This window comes from Salmo salar, chromosome 19 (genome assembly GCF_965601325.2).
Source record: "Salmo salar chromosome 19, fSalSal1, whole genome shotgun sequence".
Lineage (NCBI taxonomy): Eukaryota > Metazoa > Chordata > Actinopteri > Salmoniformes > Salmonidae > Salmo > Salmo salar.
Window position 1 is genome coordinate 45,796,264 of NC_138309.1, and position 14,260 is coordinate 45,810,523.

The 14,260-nt window shown below is 46.8% G+C and overlaps 1 protein-coding gene across 2 annotated transcripts in view; it reads right to left on the minus strand.

Moving 5' to 3' along the window:
- LOC106578848 (myosin phosphatase Rho-interacting protein) overlaps window positions 1–14,260 on the minus strand; it is a 75,065-nt gene that overhangs the window by 51,414 nt on the left and 9,391 nt on the right. For both annotated transcript variants that reach the window (XM_014158056.3, XM_014158057.3), the window contains exon 3: window positions 12,227–12,292. In XM_014158056.3, coding sequence (XP_014013531.1) covers window positions 12,227–12,292 — 66 coding nt within the window. The remainder of the gene's footprint in view (window positions 1–12,226; window positions 12,293–14,260) is intronic.

Here is a 14,260-nt window from a genome sequence, read left to right on the forward strand (position 1 = left end):
ACTCGGTCCTGCTGTTACCAGACCCTGACAGTACCGTACTCTGTCCTGCTGTTACCAGACCCTGACAGTACCGTACTCTGTCCTGCTGTTACCAGACCCTGACAGTACCGTACTCTGTCCTGCTGTTACCAGACCCTGACAGTACCGTACTCTGTCCTGCTGTTACCAGACCCTGACAGTACCGTACTCTGTCCTGCTGTTACCAGACCCTGACAGTACTGTACTCTGTCCTGCTGTTACCAGACCCTGACAGTACTGTACTCTGTCCTGCTGTTACCAGACCCTGACAGTACTGTACTCTGCCTTGCTGTTACCAGACCCTGACAGTACCGTACTCTGCCTGTTACCAGACCCTGACAGTACCGTACTCTGTCCTGCAGTTACCAGACCCTGACAGTACCGTACTCTGTCCTGCTGTTACCAGACCCTGACAGTACTGTACTCTGTCCTGCTGTTACCAGACCCTGACAGTACCGTACTCTGCCTTGCTGTTACCAGACCCTGACAGTACCGTACTCTGCCTGTTACCAGACCCTGACAGTACCGTACTCTGTCCTGCAGTTACCAGACCCTGACAGTACCGTACTCTGTCCTGCTGTTACCAGACCCTGACAGTACTGTACTCTGTCCTGCTGTTACCAGACCCTGACAGTACCGTACTCTGTCCTGCTGTTACCAGACCCTGACAGTACTGTACTCTGCCTGTTACCAGACCGTGACAGTACCGTACTCTGTCCTGCTGTTACCAGACCCTGACAGTACCGTACTCTGTCCTGCTGTTACCAGACCCTGACAGTACCGTACTCTGCCTGTTACCAGACCCTGACAGTACTGTACTCTGTCCTGCTGTTACCAGACCCTGACAGTACTGTACTCTGCCTGTTACCAGACCCTGACAGTACAGTACTCTGTCCTGCTGTTACCAGACCCTGACAGTACCGTACTCTGTCCTGCTGTTACCAGACCCTGACAGTATCGTACTCTGTCCTGCTGTTACCAGACCCTGACAGTATCGTACTCTGTCCTGCTGTTACCAGAGCCTGACAGTATCGTACTCTGTCCTGCTGTTACCAGACCCTGACAGTACTGTACTCTGTCCTGCTGTTACCAGACCCTGACAGTACCGTACTCTGTCCTGCTGTTACCAGACCCTGACAGTACTGTACTCTGCCTGTTACCAGACCGTGACAGTACCGTACTCTGTCCTGCTGTTACCAGACCCTGACAGTAACCGTACTCTGTCCTGCTGTTACCAGACCCTGACAGTACCGTACTCTGCCTGTTACCAGACCCTGACAGTACTGTACTCTGTCCTCTGGGAGAGAGAGAAAGAGAGGAGGGGAACTGGGGAGAGAGAGAGAGAGACAGAGAGAGACAGAGAAAGAAAGGAGGGGGACTGGGAGAGAGAGAGAGAGAGAGAGAGAGAGAGAGAGAGAGGGAGGGGGACTGGGAGAGAGAGAGAGAGGAGGGGGACTGGGAGAGAGAGAGAGAGAGGAGGGGGACTGGGAGAGAGAGCGAGAGAAGGGGGACTGGAAGAGAGAGAGAGAGAGAGGAGGGGGACTGGGAGAGAGAGAGAGAGAGGAGGGGGACTGGGAGAGAGAGAGGGAGAGGGAGAGAGGGGGGCTTGAAAAGAGAGAGAGAAAGAGGAGGGGAACTGGGAGAGAGAGAGACGGAGAGAGACAGAGAGAAAGAGAGAGGAGGGGAAATGGGAGAGAGAGAGAGCAAGAGAGACTGGGAGAGGGAGAGAGAGAGGAGGGGGACTGGGAGAAGGAGAGAGGGGAGGGGGACTTGGAGAGAGAGAGATAGAGAGAGAGACAGAGAGAGAGAGGAGGGGGACTGGGATAGAGAGAGAGGAGGGGAACTGGGAGAGAGAGAGAGAGAAGAGAGAGAGAGAGGGAGGGGGACTGGGAGAGGGAGAAAGAGAGAGGAGGGGGACGGGGGGAGAGAGAGAGAGAGAGAGAGAGAGAGAGAGAGAGGGGAGGGGGACTGGGAGAGGGAGAGAGGGAGACAGAGAGAGAGAGGAGGGGGACTGGGAGAGAGAGAAAGAGAGGAGGGGAACTGGGAGAGAGAGAGAGACAGAGAGAGACAGAGAGAGGAGGGGGACTGGGAGAGAGAGAGAGAGAGAGAGGAGGGGGACTGTGAGAGAGAGAGAGAGAGAGAGAGAGAGAGAGAGAGAGAGAGAGAGGAGGGGAACTGGGAGAGAGAGCGAGAGAGGTGGATTGGGAGAGAGAGGGAGAGGGAGAGAGGGGAGGGGGGCTTGAAAAGAGAGAGAGAGAGAGGAGGGGGACTGGGAGAGAGAGAAAGAGAGGAGGGGAACTGGGAGAGAGAGAGAGACAGAGAGAGGAGGGGGACTGGGAGAGAGAGAAAGAGAGAGAGACAGAGAGAGAGAGGAGGGGGACTGTGAGAGAGAGAGAGAGAGAGAGAGAGAGAGAGAGAGAGAGAGAGAGAGAGAGAGGAGGGGAACTGGGAGAGAGAGCGAGAGAGGAGGTGGATTGGGAGAGAGAGAGAGGGAGAGGGAGAGAGGGGAGGGGGGCTTGAAAAGAGAGAGAGAGAGAGAGGAGGGGGACTGGGAGAGAGAGAGAGACAGAGAGAGGAGGGGGACTGGGAGAGAGAGAGAGACAGAGAGGAGGGGAACTAGGAGAGAGAGAGAGAGAGAGAGAGAGAGAGAGACTGGGAGAGAGAGAGAGAGGAGGGGAACTAGGAGAGAGAGGAGGTGGACTAGGAGAGAGAGAAAGAAAGAGAGGAGGGGAACTGGGAGACAGAGAGAGAGAGAGAGAGAGAGAGAGAGAGAGAGAGAGAGAGAGAGAGAGAGAGCCAGTCCAGTCCACACAGAGACAGAGAGACAGAGAGACAGAGAGACAGAGAGACAGAGAGAGAGAGAGAGAGAGAGAGAGAGAGAGAGAGAGAGAGCCAGTCCAGTCCACACAGAGAGAGAGAGACAGAGAGACAGAGAGACAGAGAGAGAGAGAGAGAGAGAGAGAGAGAGAGAGAGAGAGAGCCAGTCCAGTCCACACAGAGAGAGAGAGAGAGGGCCAGTCCAGTCCAGTGGCTGTGTGTTTTTTATGTATAGTTGTCTGATCTGATACTAGCATCAAAACAGTCTCCTCCATCTGCCAACAACACTGCCATTGATCCTCTTTGGTTGAGTTCCAAATTACTCCCTGTTCCCTATATAGTGAACTACTTTTTAACAGGGCACTATGGACCCTGGTTGAAAAGCAGTGCACTATACAGGAAATATGGTTCTGCCTGTGAAGCAAAGGGAAAGGGGGATACCAAGTCAGTTGTCCAACTGTATGGCTTCAACTAAAATGTGTCTTCCTCATTTAACCGCTCTGAATCAGAGAGGTGGGGGGGGGGGCTGTCTTAATCAACATCCACGTCTTTGGCGCCCGGGGAACATTGGGTTAACTGCCTTGTTCAGGGGCAGAACGACAGATTTTTACCTTGCCAGCTCGGGGATTCGATCCAGCAACCTTTCAGTTACTGGCCCAACGCTCTAACCACTAGGCTACCTGCCGCAGTCCATGTGCTGTAGTGGGTTTGATTTCACCAGATCCAATTTCATATCTTCCTATTGTGTCCTCCTTCTACGGGGCCGGCTATATTTAGCTGCACAGAGGGAAATGATTAAAAACTAACTACTTTCTCAGACTCTCTGTGACACCGTTTCTATGAACGGAACACACAGAGGCAGCATTTTTCGGTGATACCAATTACCCCACCGAAGACATTATTTTAACAGACTTTATATGGACAAATAAAACTCTGAAAAAAAAGGAATGTTTTACATCTTCATAAATCTGAGGGTGGTTTTAACCTCCCAGCCTTGGAAATGTATCAACTTGCAACCCAAGGCTTTTACTTAAAGATAAAGCTAAGAATAGGGTTGCAAAAATTCTGGTAACTTTCCCAAGAATTCCCTGGTTTTCCAGAGAATTCTGGTTGGAAGATTCCTGGATTTACAAGGGAATAAAGCAGGAAATATGGGAATCCTTCAACCAGGATTTCTGGTAAACCAGGGAATTTTGGGGGAAAGTTAGCAGAATTTTGCAACCCAAATTCTAAGAACATTAACAACTTGATAAGATCACTGTAATAATACGGAAGAACATGAAACTGATTCTACAAGAATGAATATCGCTTCCTAAAAACACGACCTTACGGAACAATCCTGGGATACAGTATCTTTTCAGATTTCACCGACAAATTGGCCAACACAGAAAACTAAAAGGCATAGAAACTGTAAATGACGTGGTTACAGGAAGTAAATGTATTTCCATGATAGAATTTAAAAGTAATTTGACTGAACAAAAATATAAATGCAACATGAAACAATTTCAAAGATTTTAAAAGACTGGACTGGCCCTCACAGTTCATATAAGGAAATCTGTCAATTGAAATAAATTAATTAATTAGGCCCTAATCTATGGATTTCACATAACTGGGAATACAGATATACATCTGTTGGTTACAGATACCAAAAAAAGTAGGGGTGTGGATCAGACACCCCATCAGTATCTGGTGTGACCAACATTTGCCTCATATAGCGTGACATCTTCTTCGCATAGAGTTGATCAGGCTGTTGATTGTGGCCTGTGGAATGTTGTCCCACTCCTCTTCAATGGCTATGTGAAGTTTCTGGACATTGGCGGGAACTGGAACACGCTGTCGTACATGTCAATCCAGAGCATCCCAAACATGCTCAACGGGTGACATGTCTTGTGAGTATGCAGGCGTTGGAAGAACTGGGACATTTTCAGCTTCCAGGAATTGTGTACAGATCCTTGTGACATGGGACCGTGCATTATGCTGAAACATGACGTGATGGCGAAGGATGAATGGCACGACAATGGGCCTCAGGATCTCATCACTGTATCTCTGCGCATTCAAATTGCCATCGACAAAATGCAATTTTGTTCGTTGTCTGTAGTTTATGCCAGCCCATACCATAACTCCACCACCACGGGGCACTCTGTTCACAACGTTGACGTCAGCAAACCGCTCGCCCACACGACGCCATATTGAAAAGGGGATTCATCTTTGAAGAGCACACTTCTCCAGCGTGCCAGTGAAGGTGAGCATTTGCCCACTGAAGTCGGTTACGACGCTGAATGACAGCCTAACTCATAAGTCATGTTGTAACCCATAGGCCTATATAATTAAGGTGGAGTACACCTACTCCATAAATCAGGGCCTGGGCAACTCCAGTCCTCTGGGGCCTGATTGGTGTCACACTCCCCCCCCCCCCCCCCATCCACCTCATCTAGCAAACACACCTGATTTAAACTGCATTTTTAACTGAAGATCATGATTAGTTGATTATTGGAGTCAGGTGTGTTACCTGGGGCTGGGGGGAAGGTGTGACCACCAAATCAGGCCCCCGAGGACTAGAGTTGCCCAGGCCTACCATAAATGACCAATTCATGTTTTTTTTAGCCTGGGCCGGTGGCAAGTAGTGTCAGAAACCACTGCCTGCTCTGCTCTGGGGTGGGAGTTAAGCAGGAAGTTGCAGTTTTAAATGGCATATGTGCCTTGACACGTCGCTGCCATCCCCGCTGCATCAAACAGAATACACACTACTGCCATCTTCCTCCTGCAGGCAGACAGACTCAGTCACTCACTACAGTTTCTAGTCCCGTCGGCTGAATACTAGGGTTAAATACCTCAGTCAGGGGATTACAACGACAAAACTATGAATTCAACACCTGGTGAAGACAGAGGTTCCAGACCATAGGGAAACTTCAGGATGGCAGCTCTTTCTGCTCTCTGTTGTAGCATTATGTCAGTCAAAGTGTGGACTGTGGAGAGAACTAGATGACCCGGTTTCCTCCCGGTCATTGACCCACTCCGGCCCAGGGTTCCTCAACAATTTATCATCAGGGACTGAGGAGCTGTAGTTCATCTTGGGAGGTCCGCTTAGATTGAAACTGGCACTTCAGAACTGCCCAACTGGTGTCAGTCAACTACCCAAGAGAGTGGTGTCCGTCAACTACCCAAGAGACTGGTGTCCGTCAACTACCCAAGAGACTGGTGTCCGTCAACTACCCAAGAGACTGGTGTCCGTCAACTACCCAAGAGACTGGTGTCAGTCAACTACCCAAGGGACTGGTTTGCAGCAACATCTCAGGGTTTGAGAAAACACTGCTAGCCTCTGTCTCCTATCTCTTCTCAGTCTCTCACCGCATATCATATGTCCCTTAAACGTAAGACAGGTCCAATCCCATCTGATGTAGTAACATCACATTAGATCTGGGTGCTTGCAGTGGCAGGCTGTGTGTGTGGAATGTTTGGGTCTGGGGCATATCTGGCATTTCCGTGTGGTTTTGGGGTCTAATGGGGTCTAATGCGCGCTCTCTCTCTCTCTCTCTCGCCACGTTAGTTAGTGGGAGCCTGCTGCATTTCACCAAATATGGGCATGTCAGAGGAATGCGGTGTAGAGCCTAGACCTCGGAGCATCTCCTTGACAGTTAGTCTCCTCATGGACTAAACTAGTCCAGCTCCAAGAAGACACTGCCCACTCACATTAAACATCTTCAGTGAAATCTTCCCTTAATTCCCTTTAAGACCTTTTTATTTCACCTTCCCGTAACTATTTTGCTTATATTATGCGTCACACGCAAAACAACATCTTCTAGTGAAATATTACCTTCCAATCTGCTTTCTACGCACGTCATGGTTCCATGGCAACAAACAACCTGCTGAATGAATCATGACATAGTTAAATCATTCAAATCCATCTACCTAGTGTCCCGTGAGAGGGCATGATATTGACCAGGATTCATCAGCTTTCTAACATTTGAATAAGTGCTGCTCTGGTTGCTGTTTCCACTAATCTCGTCGTGGCGTCCAGCCCAGCCATTCTACCCCTGTGGGTTGGGCTGGGTTGCCCAACTCTGGCCTCTTCAGCTGGCCAAGAGCACAAGGATGACTAACAGGTAACCACCACTGAGGAGGAGAAGGGACACAGCAGTCCATATTGGGTGTTTTTATGGGGGTAAAGTAGTAGACCATCTGTCAGGGGAGGAGAATCAGCGCTGAGCTTCATATTGTCTCTGGCACATCCCAGCTAGCTAATACCTTAACATCAGTTAACGTTCTCTCAGTGTCTAAAATACGCACCATCTTACTTTTAGATAATGTCGAGGCATTCTAGCCTGACGTAGGTTCTCTCAAACACTTTCAGTAGGACATGACGTGGTATAATATGCAACATATTCTTAACTTCTGAACTCTGTAGAAAGTGCTCACTTGAGGTTATCATCAACAACACATATGTGAAGTGTGGTAGTAAATCTCTGGCGCTAAGCAAACCATATTTAGCATTGTCAGGTGGCTGGCTAATCAAGAACATCATGGTCTGGCATCTTTATCACTGGGAGAGAGAGGAGAGGACTGTACAGTGAGATATGGAGACAAAAGCTCCTCAGAAAGCTCTATGAAAGGCTGAGGAATAGAATAGAAGATCCCTTCATCAAAAAGAGAGATATTAATGCTACGTTGTACAGAACCAGGATAGACTATAGAGATATTAACGCTACGTTGTACAGAACCAGGATAGACTATAGAGATATTAACGCTAAGTTGTACAGAACCAGGATAGACTATAGCGATATTAACGCTACGTTGTACAGAACCAGGATAGACTATAGAGATATTAACGCTACGTTGTACAGAACCAGGATAGACTATAGAGATATTAACGCTACGTTGTACAGAACCAGGATAGACTATAGAGATATTAATGCTACGTTGTACAGAACCAGGATAGACTATAGAGATATTAACGCTACGTTGTACAGAACCAGGATATAGACTAGAGACATTAACGCTACGTTCTACAGAACCAGGATAGACTATAGAGATATTAACGCTACGTTGTACAGAACCAGGATAGACTATAGAGATATTAACGCTACGTTGTACAGAACCAGGATAGACTATAGAGATATTAACGCTACGTTGTACAGAACCAGGATATAGACTATAGAGATATTAACGCTACGTTGTACAGAACCAGGATAGACTATAGAGATATTAACGCTACGTTGTACAGAACCAGGATATAGACTATAGAGATATTAACGCTACGTTGTACAGAACCAGGATATAGACTATAGAGATATTAACGCTACGTTGTACAGAACCAGGATAGACTATAGAGATATTAACGCTACGTTGTACAGAATCAGGATAGACTATAGAGATATTAACGCTACGTTGTACAGAATCAGGATAGACTATAGAGATATTATACAGAACCAGGATAGACCATAGAGATATTAATGCTACGTTGTACAGAACCAGGATAGACTATAGAGATATTAACGCTACGTTGTACAGAACCAGGATAGACTATAGAGATATTAACGCTACGTTGTACAGAACCAGGATAGACTATAGAGATATTAATGCTACGTTGTACAGAACCAGGATAGACTATAGAGATATTTACGCTACGTTGTACAGAACCAGGATATAGACTATAGAGATATTAATGCTACGTTGTACAGAACCAGGATAGACTATAGAGATATTAATGCTACATTGTACAAAACCAGGATATAGACTATAGAGATATTAATGCAACGTTGTACAGAACCAGGATATAGACTATAGAGATATTAATGCTACGTTGTACAGAACCAGGATAGACTATAGAGATATTAATGCTACGTTGTACAGAACCAGGATAGACTATAGAGATATTAACGCTACGTTGTACAGAACCAGGATAGACTATAGAGATATTAATGCTACGTTGTACAGAATCAGGATAGACTATAGAGATATTAACGCTACGTTGTACAGAACCATGATAGACTATAGAGATATTAACGCTACGTTGTACAGAACCAGGATATAGACTAGAGACATTACCGCTACGTTGTACAGAACCAGGATATAGACTATAGAGATATTAACGCTACGTTGTACAGAACCAGGATAGACTAGAGACATTAACGCTACGTTGTACAAAACCAGGATATAGACTATAGAGATATTAATGCAAAGTTGTACAGAACCAGGATATAGACTATAGAGATATTAATGCTACGTTGTACAGAACCAGGATATAGACTATAGGGATATTAATGCAACGTTGTACAGAACCAGGATAGACTATAGAGATATTAACGCTACGTTGTACAGAATCAGGATAGACTATAGAGATATTAACGCTACGTTGTACAGAACCAGGATAGACCATAGAGATATTAATGCTACGTTGTACAGAACCAGGATAGACTATAGAGATATTAACGCTACGTTGTACAGAACCAGGATAGACTATAGAGATATTAACGCTACGTTGTACAGAACCAGGATAGACTATAGAGATATTAACGCTACGTTGTACAGAATCAGGATAGACTATAGAGATATTATACAGAACCAGGATAGACCATAGAGATATTAATGCTACGTTGTACAGAACCAGGATAGACTATAGAGATATTAACGCTACATTGTACAGAACCAGGATAGACTATAGTGGTATCTGTATTCTGTAGACAAAGTGTATGTCAAGCAAGGCGGAAGATGGAGGGTATTTTTCCTCTACTATACACAGTTGGCCTATATAGGGGTCGGGGCCTATATAGGGGTCGGGGCCTATATAGGGGTCGGGGTCTATGTAGGGGTCGAGGTCTATGTAGGGGTCGGGGTCTATATAGGGGTCGTGGCCTATATAGGGGTCGTGGCCTATATAGGGGTCGTGGCCTATATAGGGGTCGTGGCCTATATAGGGGTCGTGGTCTATATAGGGGTCGGGGCCTATATAGGGGTCGTGGCCTATATAGGGGTCGTGGTCTATATAGGGGTCGGGGTCTATATAGGGGTCGGGGTCTATATAGGGGTCGTGGCCTATATAGGGGTCGTGGCCTATATAGGGGTCGTGGCCTATATAGGGGTTGGGGTCCGATCATGTTGATGATGAAGAAGAAAACGTATCCACTTCCATCTTCTCCTGACATGTGCTGAACTCCCAAAATACTGTATCAGCAATATTTTGGGAGCGTTCCTATTCTAGGGGCCCGGGGGGCGCACAGTGACGGTAAATAGTGGTAATTTTCCTGACCAAGTTTCCCGGTGCCGTTCCGGAGTGTTCCCTGAGCTGCAGATGAAAAGGCCGGAGGACAATGAGGCCCACCGCGTCAGACTAGTATAACCAGGGTAACAATGACAGGAAAACACTACTACAACCCAACGAACAGGTGTCAGTCACACAATTCACACTGGAAAAATGGACGCACGCAAGAATAGTCAACACACACACACAGAAACTGGGATGTTCCCTCCCTTTGTTATCGCGTGGGGGTCCATGATTACACGAAGAGAATTATTCTGATTTCAAACATCTCATCTCCAGAAAGCAACCAACTACACACAAACACAGTGCCTTGGTCTTCATCTCAGCATCATCTCCTCTTCATCAATTTGGATTGAAGAGAACTGATAAGCGGGGTTTGGTAAGTGGGTTCTGTATAAAGCAGACCCAAAGCTAGGGTCCGGGTTAGAAGCTAAAGGCCAGGGACTGAAGCAGCACTGACAGTCAGGCAGAGTGTGTAAAGGCCTCTTACACAAGCAGCCTAATCTCCAGTATGATCAGCCAGTGGGGTTGGTCGCCAGTGTCACATTCCCCAGTGACGTGCGCACACACACTAAACTGTAAGGGACTTTCTCTAGTCTATGTTCTTCCGTTTCTTTCTTTCCCAATCCATATTTGTCTACTAACCTTCCCCTCTCACTCGTCCGTCCGTCCGTCCGTCTCTCTCTCTCTCTCTCTCCCTCTCTCCCTCTCTCCCTCCCTCCCTCCTCTCTCTCTCTCTCTCTCTCTCTCTCTCTCTCCCTCTCTCTCCCTCTCTCTCCCTCCCTCCCTCCCTCCCCTCCCCTCCCCTCCCCTCCCCTCCCCTCCCCTCTCCTCTCCTCTCCTCTCCTCTCCTCTCCTCTCCTCTCCTCTCCTCTTTCACCCTCCCACCACTCTCTCTCTCTCTCAGCTCTAGTATTAGCCTGGTCAGGGACAAAGCTCATGCTGGCAAACTTGCAACATTGTGTTAAATATTCTGGGCCCTCAGAATTTCCAGCACCAATGAGATTGAGACAGACAGACACTGCTGTAAGCCATTTGTGCAAGGGATAAGAAGTAACTAGGTAGGCTTATTTTAAGATGTTTCCACCGGATCAGAGCATGGCATTCTCTCCCCCTTTCATGCTGAGTGGTTATCGAAACAGAGAGAGAAGGAAAGATGAGGAACTATTGTCATTCTCAATGGATGTAAAAACAGACTTTGTCTACTTACTTTGAGAAGCTCCATAGTGATGGTGAGTTGAGACAATCAGAAATACTACCAGATACCAAAACAGGTACATTTAGAGGCCTCAAACTAGTCCTACTTCTACATAGGTAATCAGGTGAGTGTTCCTACTCAAGATTGACAGGAGCGCTCAAAACAAAAGACAACTAATAAATGGAATGAACTAAACCAGTGTAGCCTAGGTTGAGCGCTCTGAACAACGTGTCCACTCTGACAATGACAACGGTAAGACTGGAATAGTAATATATTGGACGCGTTAATAGACATTACCGTAACCAAACAAACATTGTAGATTAGAAATGATGGTAATTAATGGAAAACGTACTACTGGTGATAGTGGTGAGCCAACCCTGAGGCCTCCGCAATGGACTAGTCCACTCAGACAGGCGCGAATCAGACAGGCGTGAATCAGACAGGCGCGAATCAGACAGGCGCGAATCAGACAGGCGTGAATCAGACAGGCGTGAATCAGACAGGCGCGAATCAGACAGGCGTGAATCAGACAGGCGTGAATCAGACAGGCGTGAATCAGACAGGCGCGAATCAGACAGGCGCGAATCAGACAGGCGCGAATCAGACAGGCGTGAATCAGACAGGCGCGAATCAGACCTCAGTGTGAGGTTTACTCTGCGGTAGGGTGGGGAAGAGCTAGGTAGGCTAAAAGAGATAAGGCTACCAAGTCATCTCTTTTTCCAGGCAGGTACCACCGATTACATCACCACTACACAGGCAGGTCACTCAACCTACAAGGACATTATGAAATACTACTCTTCCCACTCACCTTGCCTCTGCATGAAACCATAAGGCAAGAGAGGCAGTGCTATAACCTGGTTACAGACGCAGCTAAGGAGCTGTTAACTTGTTAGGTAGGAAGTGGAAGTAGCATGGCTGCTATGACAGCTCCTTACCGATTCGTCCAGGGCGAAGCGCAGGCAGCCATGTTCGTACAGCACAAAGAACCTCCGCTGCCATTTCTGCAGGGAGAGAGAGGAGCATCGTTACAACTACATCTGAAGACCTGTTTAGGAACAGCCAATAATCTAATACTGTATGTCTGTAGGTCACTAGGTAGCCTAGTGGTTAGAGTGTAGAGGCGGCAGGTAGCCTAGTGGTTAGAGTGTAGGGGCGGCAGGTAGACTAGTGGTTAGAGTGTAGAGGCGGCAGGTAGACTAGTGGTTAGAGTGTAGAGGCGGCAGGTAGGCTAGTGGTTAGAGTGTAGAGGCGGCAGGTAGACTAGTGGTTAGAGTGTAGAGGCGGCAGGTAGGCTAGTGGTTAGAGTGTAGAGGCGGCAGGTAGGCTAGTGGTTAGAGTGTAGAGGCGGCAGGTAGACCAGTGGTTAGAGTGTAGAGGCGGCAGGTAGACTAGTGGTTAGAGTGTAGAGGCGGCAGGTAGACTAGTGTTTAGAGTGTAGAGGCGGCAGGTAGACTAGTGGTTAGAGTGTAGAGGCGGCAGGTAGGCTAGTGGTTAGAGTGTAGGGACGGCAGGTAGACTAGTGGTTAGAGTGTAGGGATGGCAGGTAACCTAGTGGTTAGAGTGTAGAGACGGCAGGTAGGCTATTGGTTAGAGTGTTGGGCCAGTAATTGAAAGGTTGCTGGATCGAATCCCCGAGCTGACAAAGTAAAAATCTGTTGTTCTGCCCCTGAACAAGGCAGTTAATCCACTGTTCCCCGGTAAGCCGTCATTGAAAATAAGAAATTGTTCTTAACCTGTTAGGGCTAGGGGGCAGTATTGACACGGCTGGATAAAAAAACATACCCGATTGAATCTGGTTACCACTCCTACCCAGTAACTAGAATATGCATATACTTATTACATATGGATAGAAAACACCCTAAAGTTTCTAAAACTGTTTGAATGGTGTCTGTGAGTATAACAGAACTCAAATGGCAGGTCAAAACCTGAGAGATTCCTTTACAGGAAGTGGCCTGTCTGACCATTTCTTGAACTTCTTTTCCATCTCTATCTTTTACTAAGGATCTCTGCTCTAACGTGACACTTCCTACGTCGTCCATAGGCGCTCAGAGCCCGGGAAAAAACAGAATGTCGTCATCCCAGCCCCAGGCTGAAACACATTGTCGCCTTTCTCAAGTGGCCGATCAAGGGACTCTGGGCTTAGGCGCGTGACCCGATCGCCCCCGCCTTTGTGATTTTTTCCTCTGTTTGCCGAAAAGGAGATTCCCTGTCGGAATATTATCGCTTTTCTACGAGAAAAACGGCGTTAAAAATTGATTTTAAACAGCGGTTGACATGCTTCGAAGTACGGTAATGGAATATTTAGATTTTTTTTGTCACGAATTGCGCCATGCGCACGACCCTTCTTTACCATTTTGGATAGTGTCTGGAACGCACGAACAAAACGCCGCTATTCGGATATAACGATGGATTATTTTGGACCAAACCAACATTTGTTATTGAAGTAGCAGTCCTGGGAGTGCATTCTGACGAAGACAACAAAAGGTAATCAAACTTTTATAATAGTAAATATGATTATGGTGAGTGCTAAACTTGCCGGGTGTCTAAATAGCTAGCCCGTGATGCCTGGGCTATGTACTTAGAATATTGCAAAATGTGCTTTCACCAAAAAGCTATTTTAAAATCGGACATAGAGTGCATAGAGGAGGTCTGTATCTATAATTCTTAAAATAATTGTTATGCTTTTTGTGAACGTTTATCGTGAGTAATTTAGTAAAATGTTAGCGAATTCCCCGGAAGTTTGCGGGGGGTATGCTAGTTCTGAACGTCACATGCTAATGTAAAAAGCTGGTTTTTGATATAAATATGAACTTGATTGAACAAAACATGCATGTATTGTATAACATAATGTCCTAGGGTTGTCATCTGATGAAGATCATCAAAGGTGAGTGCTGCATTTAGCTGTCTTCTGGGTTTTGGTGACATTATATGCTAGCTTGAAAAATGGGTGTCTGATTATTTCTGGCTTG